At 47.7% G+C, this 16,830-nt stretch overlaps 1 protein-coding gene across 6 annotated transcripts in view; it reads right to left on the reverse strand.

Annotated features, from left to right (window-relative positions):
• The window catches only part of CH25H (cholesterol 25-hydroxylase), a 47,207-nt gene extending 32,506 nt beyond the window's left edge, over positions 1–14,701 (reverse strand). For 3 of the 6 annotated variants that reach the window (XR_008506310.2, XR_010412417.1, XR_010412416.1), the window contains exons 1-3: positions 12,431–14,701; positions 7,641–7,838; positions 1,781–1,956 (exon numbers count right to left, since the gene is read on the reverse strand). Coding sequence is in view for 1 of the 6 variants with exons in the window: in XM_045876200.3 (XP_045732156.1) it covers positions 12,578–13,381 (804 nt within the window). In the remaining 5 variants the exon portion in view is untranslated. Of the gene's footprint in view, positions 1–13; positions 1,514–1,780; positions 1,957–7,640; positions 7,873–12,003 lie in introns of those variants that run through there. The other 3 variants (XR_010412414.1, XR_010412415.1, XM_045876200.3) reach the window with 3 other exon arrangements.
• Positions 14,702–16,830: the final 2,129 nt, after the last annotated feature.

Consider the following 16,830-nt stretch of genomic DNA (forward strand, 5'->3'; position numbering starts at 1 on the left):
TAAAAAAGTGACAGTGAAAAAGATCCTACAAGTTTGATAGGTTAAATGAGGGCTAAATGAGACCAGGTAGATAATAGTGCCTCCCCCATGGAAGGGACTCAGAAATGACAGTTATCAGTATTGACTTGGACTGCCAAGCAGACACTGAAGGAAACAGGCTTCCTCTATTTATAAAGAGAGATAATTATAATAATAGTACCCGGTATTTAAGTAGCATTTTACATATTACTATCAAAATAGCTTTTTTTTTTCTTTGTAAGCACTATGAGTAGATCCATTTTACAGATCACTTAAATCACCTTCCCAAAGTCACCAAGTCAGGAAGTGAAAAGCCAAAACTCAAATCCCTGCTTTTGACTAAAAGGTCAATGTCCCTGGCTCTGAATGATTCAGCAGGAAACAAACGGGCTCGGGGGAAGCATTTGAAGGAGGCTCGATGAGCAAAGTAGGGTTAGCCGTTGAGCTTCTTTGGCAGTGGGTCTTATGAACTCACTGATAGATAGCTATTTAAGATGCTTCCTTTTTCCCATCAGCCACCTTGGGACTGCTTTTGTGCAACCCAGGGAAAAGAAGACAGAGCTCAGCTCTCTCAGGCCATGCAGACATTACTAGAAGAGACGAACAGAAACGTGCAATTCAAAAGTTAGCTCCAACCTTAATTCCTTCTATTTTGCCAGCAAATGTGTGTTGTTTTCTCATCTCAATAAGAGGTGTGTGTGAGATGTGCCAAAATTGGAACCAGTTCAATTGCAACAAAAGGCCAAGTTTCCAAGGGAGGTTACGATCCCTTCCCCTGGCCTGGCCCAGAGTTGGAATCACCACTGCATACCTAAAACAACACACTCGTGAAAACCAAGGACTCTGGCATCTAACTGCTTAGGTTTTTCTCCTGCCATATAAAACCTTGTATGTCGAATTTCTTTTCCTCTCTAAAACTGAGATCGTGGATACTGAATACACTTCCTTTTTTTAACCACCTGAGCCACCCAGATGCCCCCTGAATACACTTTTAACAAGGGAAGGAAGTTACATAGAGAAAGCAAGTAGGAGAACTCTTGCCACAGAGTAGGTGCTCAATAAATTAGGAGTGCGTAATAATCCTAGACGTTTCTATACCTCATGTAACAGAGTTCAAAATACACGAAGCAAAAACTGATAGAACCAAGAGAAGAAATAGATACGCCTGCAACTATAAGCAGAGATTTCAAAACCCATTTTCAGTCATTAATAGAACAAGTAGAAGGAAAATAAAGATATAGGGGATAACCGAGAGTTTATGTCATTTTAACTTACCTTAATCCCAACTCCCACCCCCGAGCTCAGCGGTGGCCTTGAAGAAACAGCCCACATTCCCAGTACAGGAATCCAGGTCCAAGCAGAAGAATGGACTCCATTCACAAAGAATCACGGTTGTTGGTTTTGATCAGCCTTGTGTTTTCCTTGAGGATCCGCCCCACTTACTTGCCTTTATCTAGTCTTAACTCAGAGCTCACACAGTGCTGAGCCAAATGCCCTGGGGGGTGGAATTTGTCAATAATGTTTACAAGTAAATGTATCTGTCACTGCTGCTCAGGGAGTTCAACAAGCCATCAACTAACCAAAAGCTTGGAAATCAACTCACCCAAATTAAGAAAATTAGGAAAAGAAAGATGCATTGGGGGAAAAAACTCTGAAAAGTTCCAAAATATTCCCGGGAATCTAAAGGTCATACATAAACCCAGGGCTGTGTGTATGCTCAAGAAAGATGGAAAAAGGCCCTAAGCTTTCACCTCTGACTGACCTTCAGGCTCCGGGCAAGCAGGAAACGAAGATGAAGGCAGAGTTGTAAGCTGCCAGGCTGAGGGTTCAAAGTGGGTCCTAACAGAGTCCGCTTGCAGTGACTGGGGTATTTGTTGCTTCCAGGCATTTCAGGCTTTGGAAAAACCACTAAACGACAATCAGCAGGAACAACACAACCTGCAGAGGAGAAAGAGTCTCATTTATGGAGCTGCCATCACATAATATTCGAAATGTCTGCTTTTCACAAAAATTACGAGCCATGCAAAGAAACAATCAAGTATGGCTCATTCATAGGAGGGGAAAGCAACTAAAAGACGCTGTCCCTAAGGAAACACTGTGGACTTAGTAGACAAAGACTTTATTTTTTTAAAGATTTATTTATTTATTTGAGATAGAGAAAGAGTGAGCAGGGCCTGGGGCGCAGAGGGAGAGGGAGAGAGAGAATCCCAAGCAGACCCTGAGCTGAGTGCAGAGCCTGACGCAGGGCTCCCTCTCACAACCCTGAGATCATGACCTGAGCCGAAACCCAAGAGTCAGATGCTTAACTGACTGTGCCACCCAGATGCCCCAACAAGAACTTTAAATCAACTGTCTTAAATATGCTTAAATATTTGTATATCACATATCTGATAAGGGTCTGGTGTCCAGAATATATAAAGAACTCTTACAACTCTATAACAAAAACCAAAAATAAAAGGGCAAAGGACTTTAATAGGCATTTCTTCAAAGAAGATATGCTAATGACCAGTAATCACATGAGCAAAGGCTTGACATCTTTAGTCATTAAGGAAATACAAATCAAACCACAGCAAAAGACCACTTTACACCCACGAGAATGGCTATAATTTTTAAAAACGAAAACAACAGATATTGGGAGAATGTGAAGAAATTGGAACACCCATGCATTTCTGGTGGGAATGACAAAGAATGCATTTAATTTTAGAACAGTGTGGCAATTTCTCAATAAAGTGTTACCGTATGGCCCAGTAATCCCACTCCTGGTTATACCCAAGAGAAATGAAAACGTATGTCCCCACAAAAAAATCTGCATGAATGTTCATAGCAGCGTTATTCACAATAGCAGCCAAAGGGGGAAACGGCCCAAATGTCAAACAACTGGTGAATGGATAGACAAAATGTAGTATATCCATACAATGAAATATTCGACAATAAAAAAGAATAGGTACTGATAGGTGCTACAACATGGATGAATCTTGAACATGTTATTTTACTTGAAAGAAGTCAGTCGAAAAAGGCCACACGTTATGTAATTCCACTCACACAGCCTCCGGCCATCACTTAGGATATACCTATTTGGTGTCCACTGGGGAAAACCACTCACAACTCCTAGACTGGTTGGCATCTAAGGGATTTCCTCCTTCCACCTGAAGTCAGAAAGATGTCACAGAAACTTTGTGGGTTTTTTTTTTTAAGAGTTTATTTATTTATTTGAGAGAGAGAGATAGCAAGAGAGAACACGAGCAGGGAGGAGAGGGAGAAGCAGGCTTCCCGCTGAGCAGGGAGCCCAATGCGGGGCTTGATCCCAGGACCCTGGGATCATGACCTGAGCCGAAGGCAGACGCTTAATGACTGAGCCACCCAGGTGCCCCAAAGACACAAATTTATTTAAAGTAAATGATGGAAAAAGATGTATTATACAAACCATAGCCATAAGAAAGTTATAGTTGTTATAATGATATCACACAAAATAGACTTTAAAACAAAAAAAAATATTGCTGGAGTGAAAGAGGAGTATTTCACAATGACTAAAGGGTCAGTAGACCAGGAAGATATAAAATTATAAATATATATACACACCTAACAATAAAGTACCAAAATACACAAAGCAAAAACTGACAGAATTGAAAGGAGGAATGGAACAGGTCATGGAAATGAATTGGTTAATTTCTTTTTTTTTTTTTTAAAGATTTTATTTATTTATTTGACAGAGAGAGACACAGCGACAGCAGGAACACAAGCAGGGGGAGTGGGAGAGGGAGAAGCAGGCTTCCCGCTGAGGAGGGATTCCGATGCGGGGCTTGATCCCAGGACCCCGGGATCATGACCTGAGCCAAAGGCAGACGCTTAACGACTGAGCCACCCAGGCGCCCCAGAACCCTTGTGTTTTAACCATGTTATCTTTGCGTACGAGAACCACAGTGACATCTCACAAGTAAGGAGAGACATTTCATGGAAAGTCACGAAATGCAAAGGCAGGACCTATAGCGGGCTTAACACCCAGAACGTGGCGTATGGACCCCTCAGGAACCCAAGCAGCTGGCTGCTCTCTCTACTCTCCTTCCCCTCACTCTCTTTCCAGGGATGTGTGCATCTCATCTCTCCTCCCTGAAAATCTGCTCATCCTTCCTTTGTTCTGTAGACGAGCTTCCGATGCATCGCCATTCACAGGGCACGAGATGGTAGCCCAAAATGGTCATCTCGACCCCCTTGTTTACATATTGTAAATTCCTGGGAGAGTCTATTTATTCCTCTGTGAAAAAGATTTCCGACCCAGGTCCAGAAAGCTGTGGCCACAATAGACAGATCGTATAGTACAACATGGCTACAGGACTCTAACCTGGCTGTGTATATGATGGGGGGGGAGGGGAGGTCCTCAGAGAAAGGGGTCCCAATTTTGTAGGCTCTCAAGTAGGTCTTCTTCCTTGTGAGGGTGTCTGTTTCCGATAGGTCAGGAGTACAGATGGGCAAAAGATAGATCTTAGACTCTGTGTAGGTATGTGTGTACTTATGATGCGATCATGATGTCCCCTGCCATATTTTTCTCATGGTGAATTGGCTCCAAAGCTAAAATTCATAAATGATTAATCATCATTGATGTGATCATCATTATTTTTCAGTATAATTGAGGTATAATAAACCCTACATATATTTAAAGTATACAGTTTGATAAATTTCAACATATCTTTATATACACCCATGAAACCAGCACTACAATCAAGATAGTGAACATAACCGTCTTCCCTAAAAGTTTCCTCGTGCCCCATGGTGATGCATCTTTGAGGCCCACTCCCTCCCCTAAACAACTACTGACCCACTGTCTGTCACAACGGATTCACTTGCTTTTCCTGAAGTTTTATGTAAATAGAACCATAGAGGACATACTCTTTTTGTCTGGCTTCCCTTACTTATCGTAATTGTTGTAAGATTCATCCTTGTTGTTGCATGTACAAATAGTCTCATTCCTCGTTGCTGAGTTCATTGTACTCCATGATATGGATGCTTTCTTAAACATTCTCTAAACAGAGATTATCAGGGTTCGCAGGGACATAATAAAAGTTCACACCAATTACCTGCAAAAGTATATGGCGGGGGCGCCTGGGTGGCTCAGTCGGTTAAGCGACTGCCTTCGGCTCAGGTCGTGATCCTGGAGTCCCGGTATCGAGTCCCGCATCGGGCTCCCTGCTCGGCAGGGAGTCTGCTTCTCCTTCCTGACCCTCCCCCCCCTCATGTGCTCGCTATCTCTCATTCTCTCTCTCTCTCAAATAAATAAATAAAATCTTTAAAAAAAAAAAAAGTATATGGCGGGATAGATCTTAGCCAAGTGCGGAATAAACATCTCACTCAAGTTGCTAAAAGTCAGCAGAGCTGATTATGTTGTGTTTATGCGAGTGATTAACAAAGACTATGGATTGCAACAATTTCTAGGCAGTGTAAGCACGTTTCTGCTACTGGGCAGGAGGCTCTGAGGACCCGAGGGTGGGAGGGAATCCGCAGGGAGGCACCCGGGGGAGCACAGATCTTAGTTCTCGCCCAGCTGTGTGACCCAGGAGAAGTCACTTCCCATGCCTGAGCCTCAGTTTCCTTATTCACCAAATAGGGAAACTGGACAGTGTCGTCTCAGTCTTAGCATTTGTACAATCTCTTTGGCTTGACAGTGTCAGCTCATGAGCTATCTTCCCTCGGCTCCGCTGGATCTCATCAAACCCACTGCCAGGGATGAGCCCTCTTGTCCGCTTCACTGGGAACTCAAAGTGCCTGGTAGGGGGTAAGTTTTTTTCCACTTAGTGTCCAAATACATGAGGCTTCTTTCAAAAGCCCTGAGCTCCCAAATTCTAGTTCTGTAGCCAGCTGCAGCTCTTGGCTTGGCATTCATCCTTGGCACAGAGAGAAAGAAGAGCCCTCTTCTGGAGCGTCTCAGCCCGGGGTTCCTTCTGCAAACTCGCTGCCCAGGGGCCAGCTTCCTCTGTCTCTGGTCACTCTGAAGTGCCCTCCCCTCCTGTATTCTCCCGAGATTTAGCAGGGAGGCAAGAACCAGGGCTTAGAGAGGAGAGGATTTCAAGGAAGGGAGGTCGGCATGAGCCCTCGAGGCAGGGCTGATGGAGAAAGCGGTGATGCAGGATCGCTGTGGCAGAGATGGATGGAGACAGGAGCCACGTCACCTCAGCACCTTCCAGACATGCCCAAGGTCCACGTCATCACATGGTGCACGCGGAGCATCCACTCCTCCCTTAGCAACCTACTGCTCTGTCTCCTTAGGTCTCCACAGCAGCCTGAGGACCAAGGCAACCCACTTCCCGTTTACCCCCAACCTCCACCCATTTCATAGAGAGGGAAACTGATGTCCCAAGGGACTCAATGGTTTCCTGAAAAATGGAAAAACAGGGAGCTCAGCCACAGCCTGTTCGGGCTTCAAACCCCAAAGCCTGCATGCCAGAGACACTGACTGAGCACCTGCCAAGGAATCAAAGATCTGTAAGATGTGGCCTCTTCTTTCAGACACCTCTCTCTCCAGTAGCAAAGGCAGAGAGTGGAGTTTCCAAAAGAGGGGCCAAGGAAGGGCTGTAGGCATGAGGAGAGGTGGCAAGGAGGCTCCCAGCTGCAGGGAGCGAGGAGAACTTTGCTTTTCCTCCGTCCTGCCCTTTCTGCCAGCCCGGCGAGCAAGCTGCCCATAGAAGCTGGGGAAGACAGACAACTTAAGTTTCCCTTCTTGTTTTGAGTCGTGATCAAAAAGTACAGAAAAAGGAAATAAGCAAAAGATATTTAGAGGGAGGAAATGCCCTTGGGCTTTTGTCTAAAAATTTCTGTTCACACTAACTTGCACTTTTTTTTTTTTTTTTTTTTTTTACTTTCATAAACCCTTTAATGCATCCTAGCTGAAAAAGAGACTGAGAGACTGTGAATGACTGGCTTTCTGGTCTGGTAACCCAAAGAAGGGTTAACTTTGATTATACCTGCAGTGGAAATGAGTTCACGGAGTGGGGATGGAAGTTACTCTACTTCACACTGTTCTCAAGTGTTTGAAATTTTTCCACGAGCTTGTGTTGTTTTTCTGACAAAAGAGAGATCCATTTCTTCCTCTCTACTTTACCTGCACTTGTTTGGGAACAAGCTTATTATATCCTGTCTGCAATCATAATGCTTTTTGAACAGCTTGTAACAAAAGAGCTACGACTCACAGAGTTCTTGCTCAATGGGAAGCAGGGTGCTAAGTTCTCTAAACATCTTCCTTATTGCTCACAATTCTACCACCCTCCTTTTCCAGATGAGAAAACTGAGTCATAGGTTCGGTAACTGGTTTACACTCACAGAGTGCCTAAGCCAGGGAGCCAGGATTGGAGTTGAGCAGAACTTGGAACGGTCCCCTTGCTGGAACCAGGACAGCACCATCGTCCTCTGCTGCCAGTTACCTTTTTCCACCATTTCTAATCGCATCACTCCTTGGCTTAAAATCTGTGGTGCCCCCCGCCCGCCGCCACCCTAAGGAATAGGCTGCCTGGAGAATACAACCCGAGCTTCTCCGAATATCATTTCCAGTTTTCGATTCATTCATCTATGTACTCCTTATAAATTAGCAAATAAGAGCAAGCCCTAACATTGGCTTCGAAGCAATTTTTACATACCGTCTTCCAAACCCCCTGTGCAGAGGCAGGTGAGCAAACAGTGCTGAGCGGGTACGGTGGTTTGTCAAGTGGCAAGACATTCCTTCCTCGTTCTCAGAGAGCGCTGTGCTTCCTTCCTTGTTTTCCAGCAGCCAAGTTCCTTTATTCCTCTCTGCCCTACAGCGTTGTTGCTTCTGCCAGGGACGCCCTTCACCCTGCCTGGTGAACACATACAAATCCTTCTTGGTTTCTTCTTTAAAAAAAAAAAAAAATTTATTTCTTTATTTGAGACAGAGAGAGAGAAAGCACAAACAGGGGGTGGGGGAAGAGGAAGAAGCAGACTCCCCACTGAGCAGGGAGCCTGATGCAGGACTCGATCCCAGGACCCTGGGATCATGACCTGAGCCGAAGGCAGACACTTAACCGACTGAGTCACCCAGGCGCCCAAATCATTCTTTTTTTTTTTAAGATTTTTATTTATTTATTGAGAGAGAGAGAGAGCATGAGAGAGAGGAGGGTCAGAGAGAGAAGCAGACCCCCCTGCTGAGCAGGGAGCCCGATGCGGGACTCGATCCCAGGACTCCAGGACCATGACCTGAGCCGAAGGCAGTCGCCTAACCAACTGAGCCACCCAGGCGCCCACGCCCAAATCATTCTTGATTTCTGTTGCTCAAATGACCCACCTTTCCTGGGGCTCTCTTAACTACCTGTGAATACCCACCATTGGAGCACTGACTACATTAAGTTAGATGCATTTGCTTGCCTGATGGTCTTTCTTGGCAGACTGGGACCTCCTCTAGAGCAGAGATTATGTGTTGTGAGCATGACCTTAGTTAGGAAGCCAGGATGGACTAGTGGTGGATATGGAACCAATGAAGAAAGACAGGATTGATGGCAAAGCTGTGTTTCTACTGCTTCCAGGATTCATGCAACACTGAACCAGCATTTATCAAGAACGAGTGTAGTACTAAGGGCAAAGATAAATGGTAAGCAGGACAGAAATGGTAGTGTGAGGGGGTGCCTGGGTGGCTCAGTAGGTTAAATGTCGGACTCTTGGTTCTGGTTCCAGTTGTGATCTCATGGGTCGTGAGATCAAGCCATGAAATGGTAGTGCATGTGTGTGTGTGTGTGTGTGTGTGTAGAGAGACAGAGAGGAGGGAATATATATCTATACTGTGTGTATATATATAATGTGCTTATATAACATATAGATATGTGTATGTGTGTATACATATATATATATGGGTATGCGTCTGTGTGTGTGTGTATAGTGTGTGTGCAAATGCGCACCTGTGGGCATAGAACAGCGTGCAGACCTACAGTTTGTGCGTAGCATGTACACATACATAGTGTGTATGTGCACATATACATCATACATTGTGTGTGCGCGGTGGAATGCAAGGCAAGCAGCCATCTCCAGATTTGCATTAGAAGCTGCTACAAAGACCATTCATCACACATAGTCTAGATACTTTTTAACAAGAAGAGAAACACCCTGAGGCTGGCCTCCCTCCTGAGCAAAGTGTGGAGCCACCAAGGAAGGTGGAGACTTAGGAAGGAAAGCAGTTTGGAGAAACGTCATTAAAACCAAGCAAGAGTGAAGAGACTGGTTAGCAAAAACAATGACCTTTAAAAAGAAAAAAGCCAGGAAGATGGAAAACCCAGGAGAAGAAATCACTGGACTCGATCATTGGGAAGATAGCAGTGAACCAGGAGTGGACGCTTCAGGAAGAGGCAGGGGTGGGATGTCTCAGAGGTGAGGAAGTAGAATCAGACAAACACCGACTTCTCTCTTTCCAACACTTTAGCCTTGAAAGGACAAGGGAAGCAGCGTCCACAGTAAGGCAGGATCAAAAATCAAAACCCGGGCTTTATTTGGTCCCCGGGGAGGTGAAGAGCTCAAGGGTGTGGATGGGGGGCCCCGGTACCACAGGGCAGTCCCGGTGCTCACATCCTGGAGCCCCCACCTCCACAAACAAATGCAGCCGAGACCCCGGCCCAGCTGGCCCTGCATGAGTGGTAACTCAGAGTCTCCCACAGGGACTCCGTGACCTAGGTTCTGGGATGATCCACGTGTCACAGATGAGGAAGCCGAGGCAGAGAGGCTAAGTCACTTGTCCAGAGTCACACAGCTAGTTAAGGCCCAGAGTCAGGCTTCCCCCAGGGCAGTCTGGCTGTATGTTCCCACCGATGTGCAGTGATGGAGACAGAAAACAGAGACCTTGCCTTGCATCATGCTTTCCCCAGGCCTGCTTATACTGGCTTTGAATCCAGGGACATCCACATCCAAGTAATGGGCCAGTGGGGGGGGGGGGGGAGGCGGTGTCTGAGGGCAGTGGCTGGGGAGGAATAGCAGACAGAGGCCATTGGTTGGTGTTGCAGGGCAATTGTGGAGAGTTTCACAAGCATCCAAAGACCTGAGTTCGAGGACTGGCTCCAATGTCTAGTGTTCTAATAATCGGGAGCGAGTCAGCAAGTCACTTAACCTGTGCAGGTACCAATTCTCCATCCGTAACACTGGACGGTCATCATAATGGTAATAATAGCAACCATCCTACCTCCCTTTGAATGTAAGGAGCAAGTGAAACAATGTGAGAGTGTGAACGTGCACGCAAAAGTGAAGTATTTCACTCTTATTATTACGAGGCTTTTCAACTATCTGAAAAACTGCTCATCCTCTCCTCTCCCCTACCTCGCCTGCCAAGGTATTAAAAACTGATAAAACATCCATTGAGAGAAAGTGTTTCCAGACCCAAATAATTTCCATGGGTACAATTTGCCCGAAATGCAAAATTTCCTTATACAGTGGGGCTACATGAGACATTTTACAAAGTCTTTGAGTGAGCTGTGATAAATTGTCATTATCTCAGATTTGTAGGCAGTTTGGGGGGGCGGTGCCCAGAGCTGCTCAAAACAACTGATAGTTGTACCATGTACTTCACGCCTGCCCGTCCCTTCCTCTCTTTTTTCTCTGCACAGTATGATGCTCATCCCACTCCCTCTAAGGCAGCACGTTCCTCTTACCTCTGACGGCCTGTTTGCACGGACCTCACTTTTATGCATCAGTATAATCCTTAAGACCCGGTGTGGAGCCTCTGCAGACAGAGGAGGAAGTAGCTTTGGTGAAGAAGCCCAAAGAGCACATGTTTTGGGAGGGAACGTGAGAAAATCAGCAGAGCAGCAGGGCATTCCGACTGCAACTTTGCCAAAGATTGGGAAAGCATGCACACACTTCCCAGCAATCTCATTTGGCAGGTTGTGGAAACCAGGTCTTTAGATGGATGCCTCACCTTTAAACAGGACAGTTTGGTTCGTATATAATGAGCCTAGAATTACATGCAAAGTTGCCATTCTTTATACTTTTCTGTCTGAATTGTCTTGATGTTTTACTTTCCCCTATATAACCCTGTTCCAAAGAGAAAATGAAAACAATTAGGTAGCAGCCGCTTGGGATGAGGTACATGATGGGTAACAGGTGTGTGGTCGGTCATAGGGACATTTACTGTGGCAAGTAATCTGGGAGAACATCTGGAACACAATCCCATTTTACAGATGAGGAACCAGGGACCTGGGGCCAAATTTCACTTTTTCTCTCTTTGACAAAGGAGTATGTATTTTGCGTGTATGTCTTTACTTAAGAAAAGCGAATACCCCGGGGCACTTGGGTGGCTCAGTCGTTAAGCGTCTGCCTTCAGCTCAGGTCGTGATCCCAGGGTCCTGGGATCAAGCCCCACATCGGGCTCCCTGCTCGGCAGGAAGCCTGCTTCTCCCTCTCCCACTCCCCCTGCTTGTGTTCCCTCTCTCGCTGTGTCTCTCTCTGGCAAATAAATAAATAAAATCTTAAAAAAAAAAAAGAAAAGAAAAGCGAATACCCCAAAATCCCCAGTTGCAGAGCTGTGTGTATGATGGTCACTTACTCTAGATGGATGCATAAAAAAAGGAGGGCTGACTCAGAATCTCCTTCTATATCTATCAGCCCTTCTCATGCACAGACTTGACTCGCCAGTTTTGCAAAGCAAGGCACTCCACTAATTCTATTCATTCCCCAACACCACTGTCCTCCAAATAATCAAATGGTTGGGCAGGGTTGATCTCTCTAAAACTTGAAAGGGTATTTCTTTGAGTTGCTTGCTATGCAGAAATCAGCCGAAAACTATTCAGAACAATAGTGGTTTCCCTCTGTGCAATGACTAGACCCAAACAGACAAATTGACCCCTTCTCCTGCCTCCGCCTGCCTACAAATCCCCCACAAAACACCCCACCACCAGATCCCTCTCCTTCTAGGGCTGATGGAGGCTCTGAAAGACACCTGCCGGCCCAGCTCCCTCTTCCGGTTTTAGTATCAGTCAGTCTAAATGCCAGTGAAACAGTAGCTGGTACTGGTTTGGTTTATGTTCTGTTCTTTCTTTTTTTAAAAAAAATACAAATAACATTTCTTTCAATAATAAATATACAGTTACATGAAAAAATAGAAAGAAGCACAAAAATCGTGATCGCTATCCAGCAGGAACATGTTTTTTTGCTAATAGAGTCAGAGATCACATTCTCCATAAGAACACGTTATTTTAGCCTATTTCTAGGACACTTTCAAACATAAGACCTTCCTTGTCCGACAGTCAAATCCTCTTTGAGATGGTTTAACTATGCCAGTGATGAGTGTCTAACATATCCAGGAATCAAGGCTACTGAAGTGAGCTAGAATCTGACTCCAAGAATACAACTGTCAATACACAGAAACGATATAAATCACTTCACCAGACTGTGAAAATACATCCGATTTTAAATCTCCAACAGGTAATCAATTACTTACAAAAACAAAGCAAGACACAACAGCTCAGGTGTGTTTCTCCTGATTGAAGTTGAAGTGCCCTGCGGCAGTCCTGGGTTCCGGGGTGGCGGGCGCGTGGGGAAGGGGGCGCCCCCCTCCGCCACCGCAGCCCGGCTGGGAGGCTGCCAGTCACTTGGAGCGAAGAGTGCCCAGGATTCTGTCCCAGTGCGTGAAGTAAGGGGCAAAGTTGCAGTGGAACTGCGAGTGGTGCAGGTCGTGGTGCGTGACGCCGCCGTACCACCCGAAGGGTACCAGTCTGTGCGTGGACCAGGGGAAGTCGTAGCCGGAGTGGTCCTCCACCGACAGCCAGATGTTGAGCACGCGGAACACCAGGACGGTGAGCGGATGGCACTGCAGCAGCGTGACGTTCACCGCGTCGAAGAAGCCCAGGGAGAACAGCTCCCAGGCGCTCATGTACTGCGTGGCCAGCGCGAACGAGGCCGAGTTGCGGTGGTGCATCTTGTGGAAGGTGCGGTAAAGCCACGGCACCTTGTGATGGAGCACGTGCCACGCGAAGAACTCCGCGTCGAAGAGGAGCAGGCAGCCCAGGACGTGGCCCGCCAGCTGCAGCAGCTCGGGGGCTTCGCGGGGCCAGGGGGCCGGGCCGCGGGCCCAGGACAGCAGCGTCAAGGGGAGCACGAACACGGCGTGCTGGTAGAGGGTCTGCCCCAAGCAGGGCAGCATCTGCCGCGTCGTCGGCGAGAAGTCCGGGTGGATCTTGTAGCGCCGCAGCGCGGGCACCCAGCGGCTCAGCACGTCGAGCGCCACGAAGGGCAGGCAGAAGCCCACGTACGTGCAGATGGAAAAGAGGACGGCGAACAGGGGCGACTGCGTGAGCGCGTCCTGGGCGCGCAGCTGGTCCCAGAGCGGCTGCAGGACCAGCTGGTCCGAGCTGCCGAGGATGTGGCGCTCGGACGTGTTGCCGCAGCTCATGGTGAGGCTGTGCCGGGACCGCTCGGGCCCCACCGACTTTTCTTAGCGCCGCGGCCCCGCCCCGAGTGATGTCAGCCGCCTCCTCTCCCTCTCCCATTCCCGGCCGGGCCGAGCTTGCAGAAACAAACGGCCCCACAGAGAGCCGCGCTCCGTTGCCAAAATGTACATCTACGCGGGCGCTGAATCGGCTTTTCTACGCGCAGTGTGCAACGTTACTAACTTTTTACGTGCACGCAGATTTATGTTCCGATTTTTTTTTCAACTGCTGTACCGTGTACGCGCGATACAATGCGCAGATCTTCAGTGCAGTGTCTACAAATTTTGACAGCTTAATTCCTCTGCCACCATCGCACCCAAACAAGATAAGAGAATGTTTCCGCCACCACGGTAAAGAGCTCCTTCTCAGTCGGTGCGCAATCGCTTGTATTTTTTAAACGCATACATATAATTGCGTCTGTGTGCTTTCCTAAAGGGGCAACCATCACTGCATTTTTTAAAACTTTTTAAAGCGACGTACCTTCTGTATTTCCGATCTTTTCTGTCGGCACACCTCCTGTCGATCTGAGTAGATGCGAGCTCACACCGACCTTCCCGCAGGGGGAACCGCGGGGCGGCCGGGCGCGCGCTGCGGCGATCGGCGCAGGAAGTCGGAGCGGACGGCGGGCGGGACCCGAACCTCCCGGTTCCAGCGTCTCGGAGCGCAGCTCTGGCCGCCGGCTCGCCGCAGGCTCCCGGTCCCACTGCGCGCGGACTCCCCCCGCGGGGTCCGCACACCCGGGCGGCCGCTCGTTTCTTTCGCCGCGGCGCGCGCGGAGCCCGACCGGCGACCCCGACCAGGAGGCACGGCGACAGGGCGGGGACCGCGGCTGGGAGGCTTCAATTTAAAAAAAAAAAAAAAAAGTGCTGTGTTTTAACATCCAGAGCCTGCCCAGATCTGGCTACAAAGCCGCTCCGTCTCAATTTGGGATGGAAGCAATGAAAGCAGTAAACCACCCCCCTTGTTCCTCAACGGAGCATCCGAGCATCCGTGCGCGGGACGCAGCGCACTGAGCGGAGGAGGACGCGCCTACCCTGCCCTCCTCTCGGCGGGCTTCGCGGGGCCAGCCTGCCGCTGGTCCTCCACCCGCGTTCCCCCGACCACCCCTGGAGCCCAGAGCCCACTGCGCGGCACGCCGCCCCCCGCCCCGAGCTCCGCGGCTCTCGGGGGACCGAGCGGGAGGAGGGGGGTACTGGGCGAGCTCGGGGGCCACCGGGGACCCGCGTAGAAAACCACCCCCGCCTTTGAGCCGGGTGGCTGCCACGCACACAAGAGGCCCCTAGAGGATAGAAGTTGAGGACGAACACTTTGAAGGCGGGACCACTCGGAACTAATTGTGGGTTTGCCTCCTGTGTCTGTGAGGTTGGGGTACGGCGCTTCGCTCCCCGGAGGCTTTGCATTTTCTTGTCCACCTCCCACCCGCGCCAAAGGAAAATAAGAGCAGCCATCGCATGAGGTTATTTCAAGCATTAAAATGGGAAAACAACAACAACAAAAAGAATACTATAACGTCTGCCAGGCATTAGCTAAGTGTTTCATTTGAAGGGATTTCGTTCCGGGCTGGGAACCCCAAGCTGCCGAGAAGAGGCCTCGCTGTTAGTGCTGTGGCCCTTACGGAAGCAAAAGCAGAGGGCTTGGCACACAGCAAACTTGCAAAGTAAGACGCATATTATTTTAAATTTGTGCTCCACATTTCACCTAAAGAACGGAGGAAGTTTACAATTAAAATCAAATAAAATCGTGTAAGGAGAAATAAAAGATGTAAAGCCGCATATTAGGAGGACCAGTATATGGACCTAGAAATATAACAATATATAGGGTATATACGTATGATATGTCATAAGCCAGTTCCTAATATTTAATGATATATTAATATCTAATAATGTATCGGATGTTATACACACGCCCTGTAACAAACCAGTTCATAATTCAGAACCTCTAGCTGGCGTTTGTCCCTGAACCACCGCTGATGGAATACACATACTCCCTAGATGCCCATTCTCTGGGGCCTCCAGCCTCTGGCCATACTGCAGCTTTGTTTTCTTTAAAACTTCAGTGTGCTAAGAATATTATGATATTCTGCTTGTGTATTGATGAGACAAAGGTTCAGAAACAGCTCCGAGTTTCTTGACAGGCAACGCAAACATGGAAAGAGGGTGGATTTTCTAATTGCTTGGATATCTGGATGGTAGAAGAGCTGGGTACGATGCAGGCCCCTGGCCTCCCTTGCTGGTGAATTTCTAGCACATAGACAACCTGACGCTTCTAGGCTCCTCTTCAATCTTCCCCTCCTCCAAGGCTCTTTCCAATTCACCTTTAGGGTAACCCAGGAACTTCTTCCTTTCCCATTCCTGGTAGACAAGACTTGCCCTTGAACTTTGCATGGCTCCAGCAGCATCTCAGAGAGAAGAGGAAGGGCTTGGTCTCCTTCGCTCTTGGACCCCTCAGTGCTCCAAAGGGACTGTCAGAGCTCACTTTCTCAGACTTACAAATGAATTCTGCTCAGAGGTGAATTATCACTCAGATTTGCCCTCCAAAGAAATTAACTCAATCTTCAAATTTCCATTCAGCACACGCTGTCCTCTTCTTGTGGTCTCAGCTATTATGCTTGGGTGCTTTGGATGCTCCTGTGGATTTTTTAAGTGGGTGGCATTGGCAGACTTGCTTAATTTGGACCTAGCTACTAGGTTGCTGTCAGGACTGCCCTTTTGAGCCCCCAGCCCCACCCAACCCATTCTTTGCCTACTTCGGTTCTTCCATCTTCTATCACTAAGCCTGTTAGAATACTCTCCATGGGCCGGTTGCTTAGAGCCCTGTGCAGCAAGATCCAGAAGCCTCGGCCGCCCCCTGCTTGGCCCAGGCTCTCCCCTCTTGCTCACAGCACTTTAAACAGGCATCCACCAGCGTCCCTGCCTTTCCAGCCCATCAGCTGCCCGGGACAGAAGTCTGTGTCCCATATACAAATGCAACCATCTCGGGGAAAGTAGTCAGTTAAAATCTCATCGTTGTCCACTCGATGTCATAGGGAGGATGCCGGGAAAGGTAAGCACAACATCATGGGCAACCAAGACAGCACCACTTAAATGGGCCCAAATGAAATCGAACCCTGTTTAGTCTTGACTAAAATGCTGCCATTTCCTCAGCTGGCAAATGTGCACCTTTAAGCACTTCATGAACATAAAATATATTTAACAGCTTGCTATGTGAACGGTTCTTTTTAGGGCACAGGTACTATCTTTTAGGGTTTTTTTCTTCCCACAGTGCCAAGCATTATACTGTGCACATAGTGAGCGTTCAAAAGATATCTGTGGACTCAATGCTTGTTTTTAAAGATACTAGCTCTAAATCGAAGCTAAAAAGTAGATTTTTCTTTTTTTTTTTTTTGGCTAGAGCACACTGCTTGGTGTGGTTT

This window comes from Mirounga angustirostris, unplaced genomic scaffold (assembly GCF_029215605.1).
Source record: "Mirounga angustirostris isolate CCGP_5_RB_7025 unplaced genomic scaffold, mMirAng1.0.hap1 SCAF_6, whole genome shotgun sequence".
NCBI classification, from domain to species: domain Eukaryota; kingdom Metazoa; phylum Chordata; class Mammalia; order Carnivora; family Phocidae; genus Mirounga; species Mirounga angustirostris.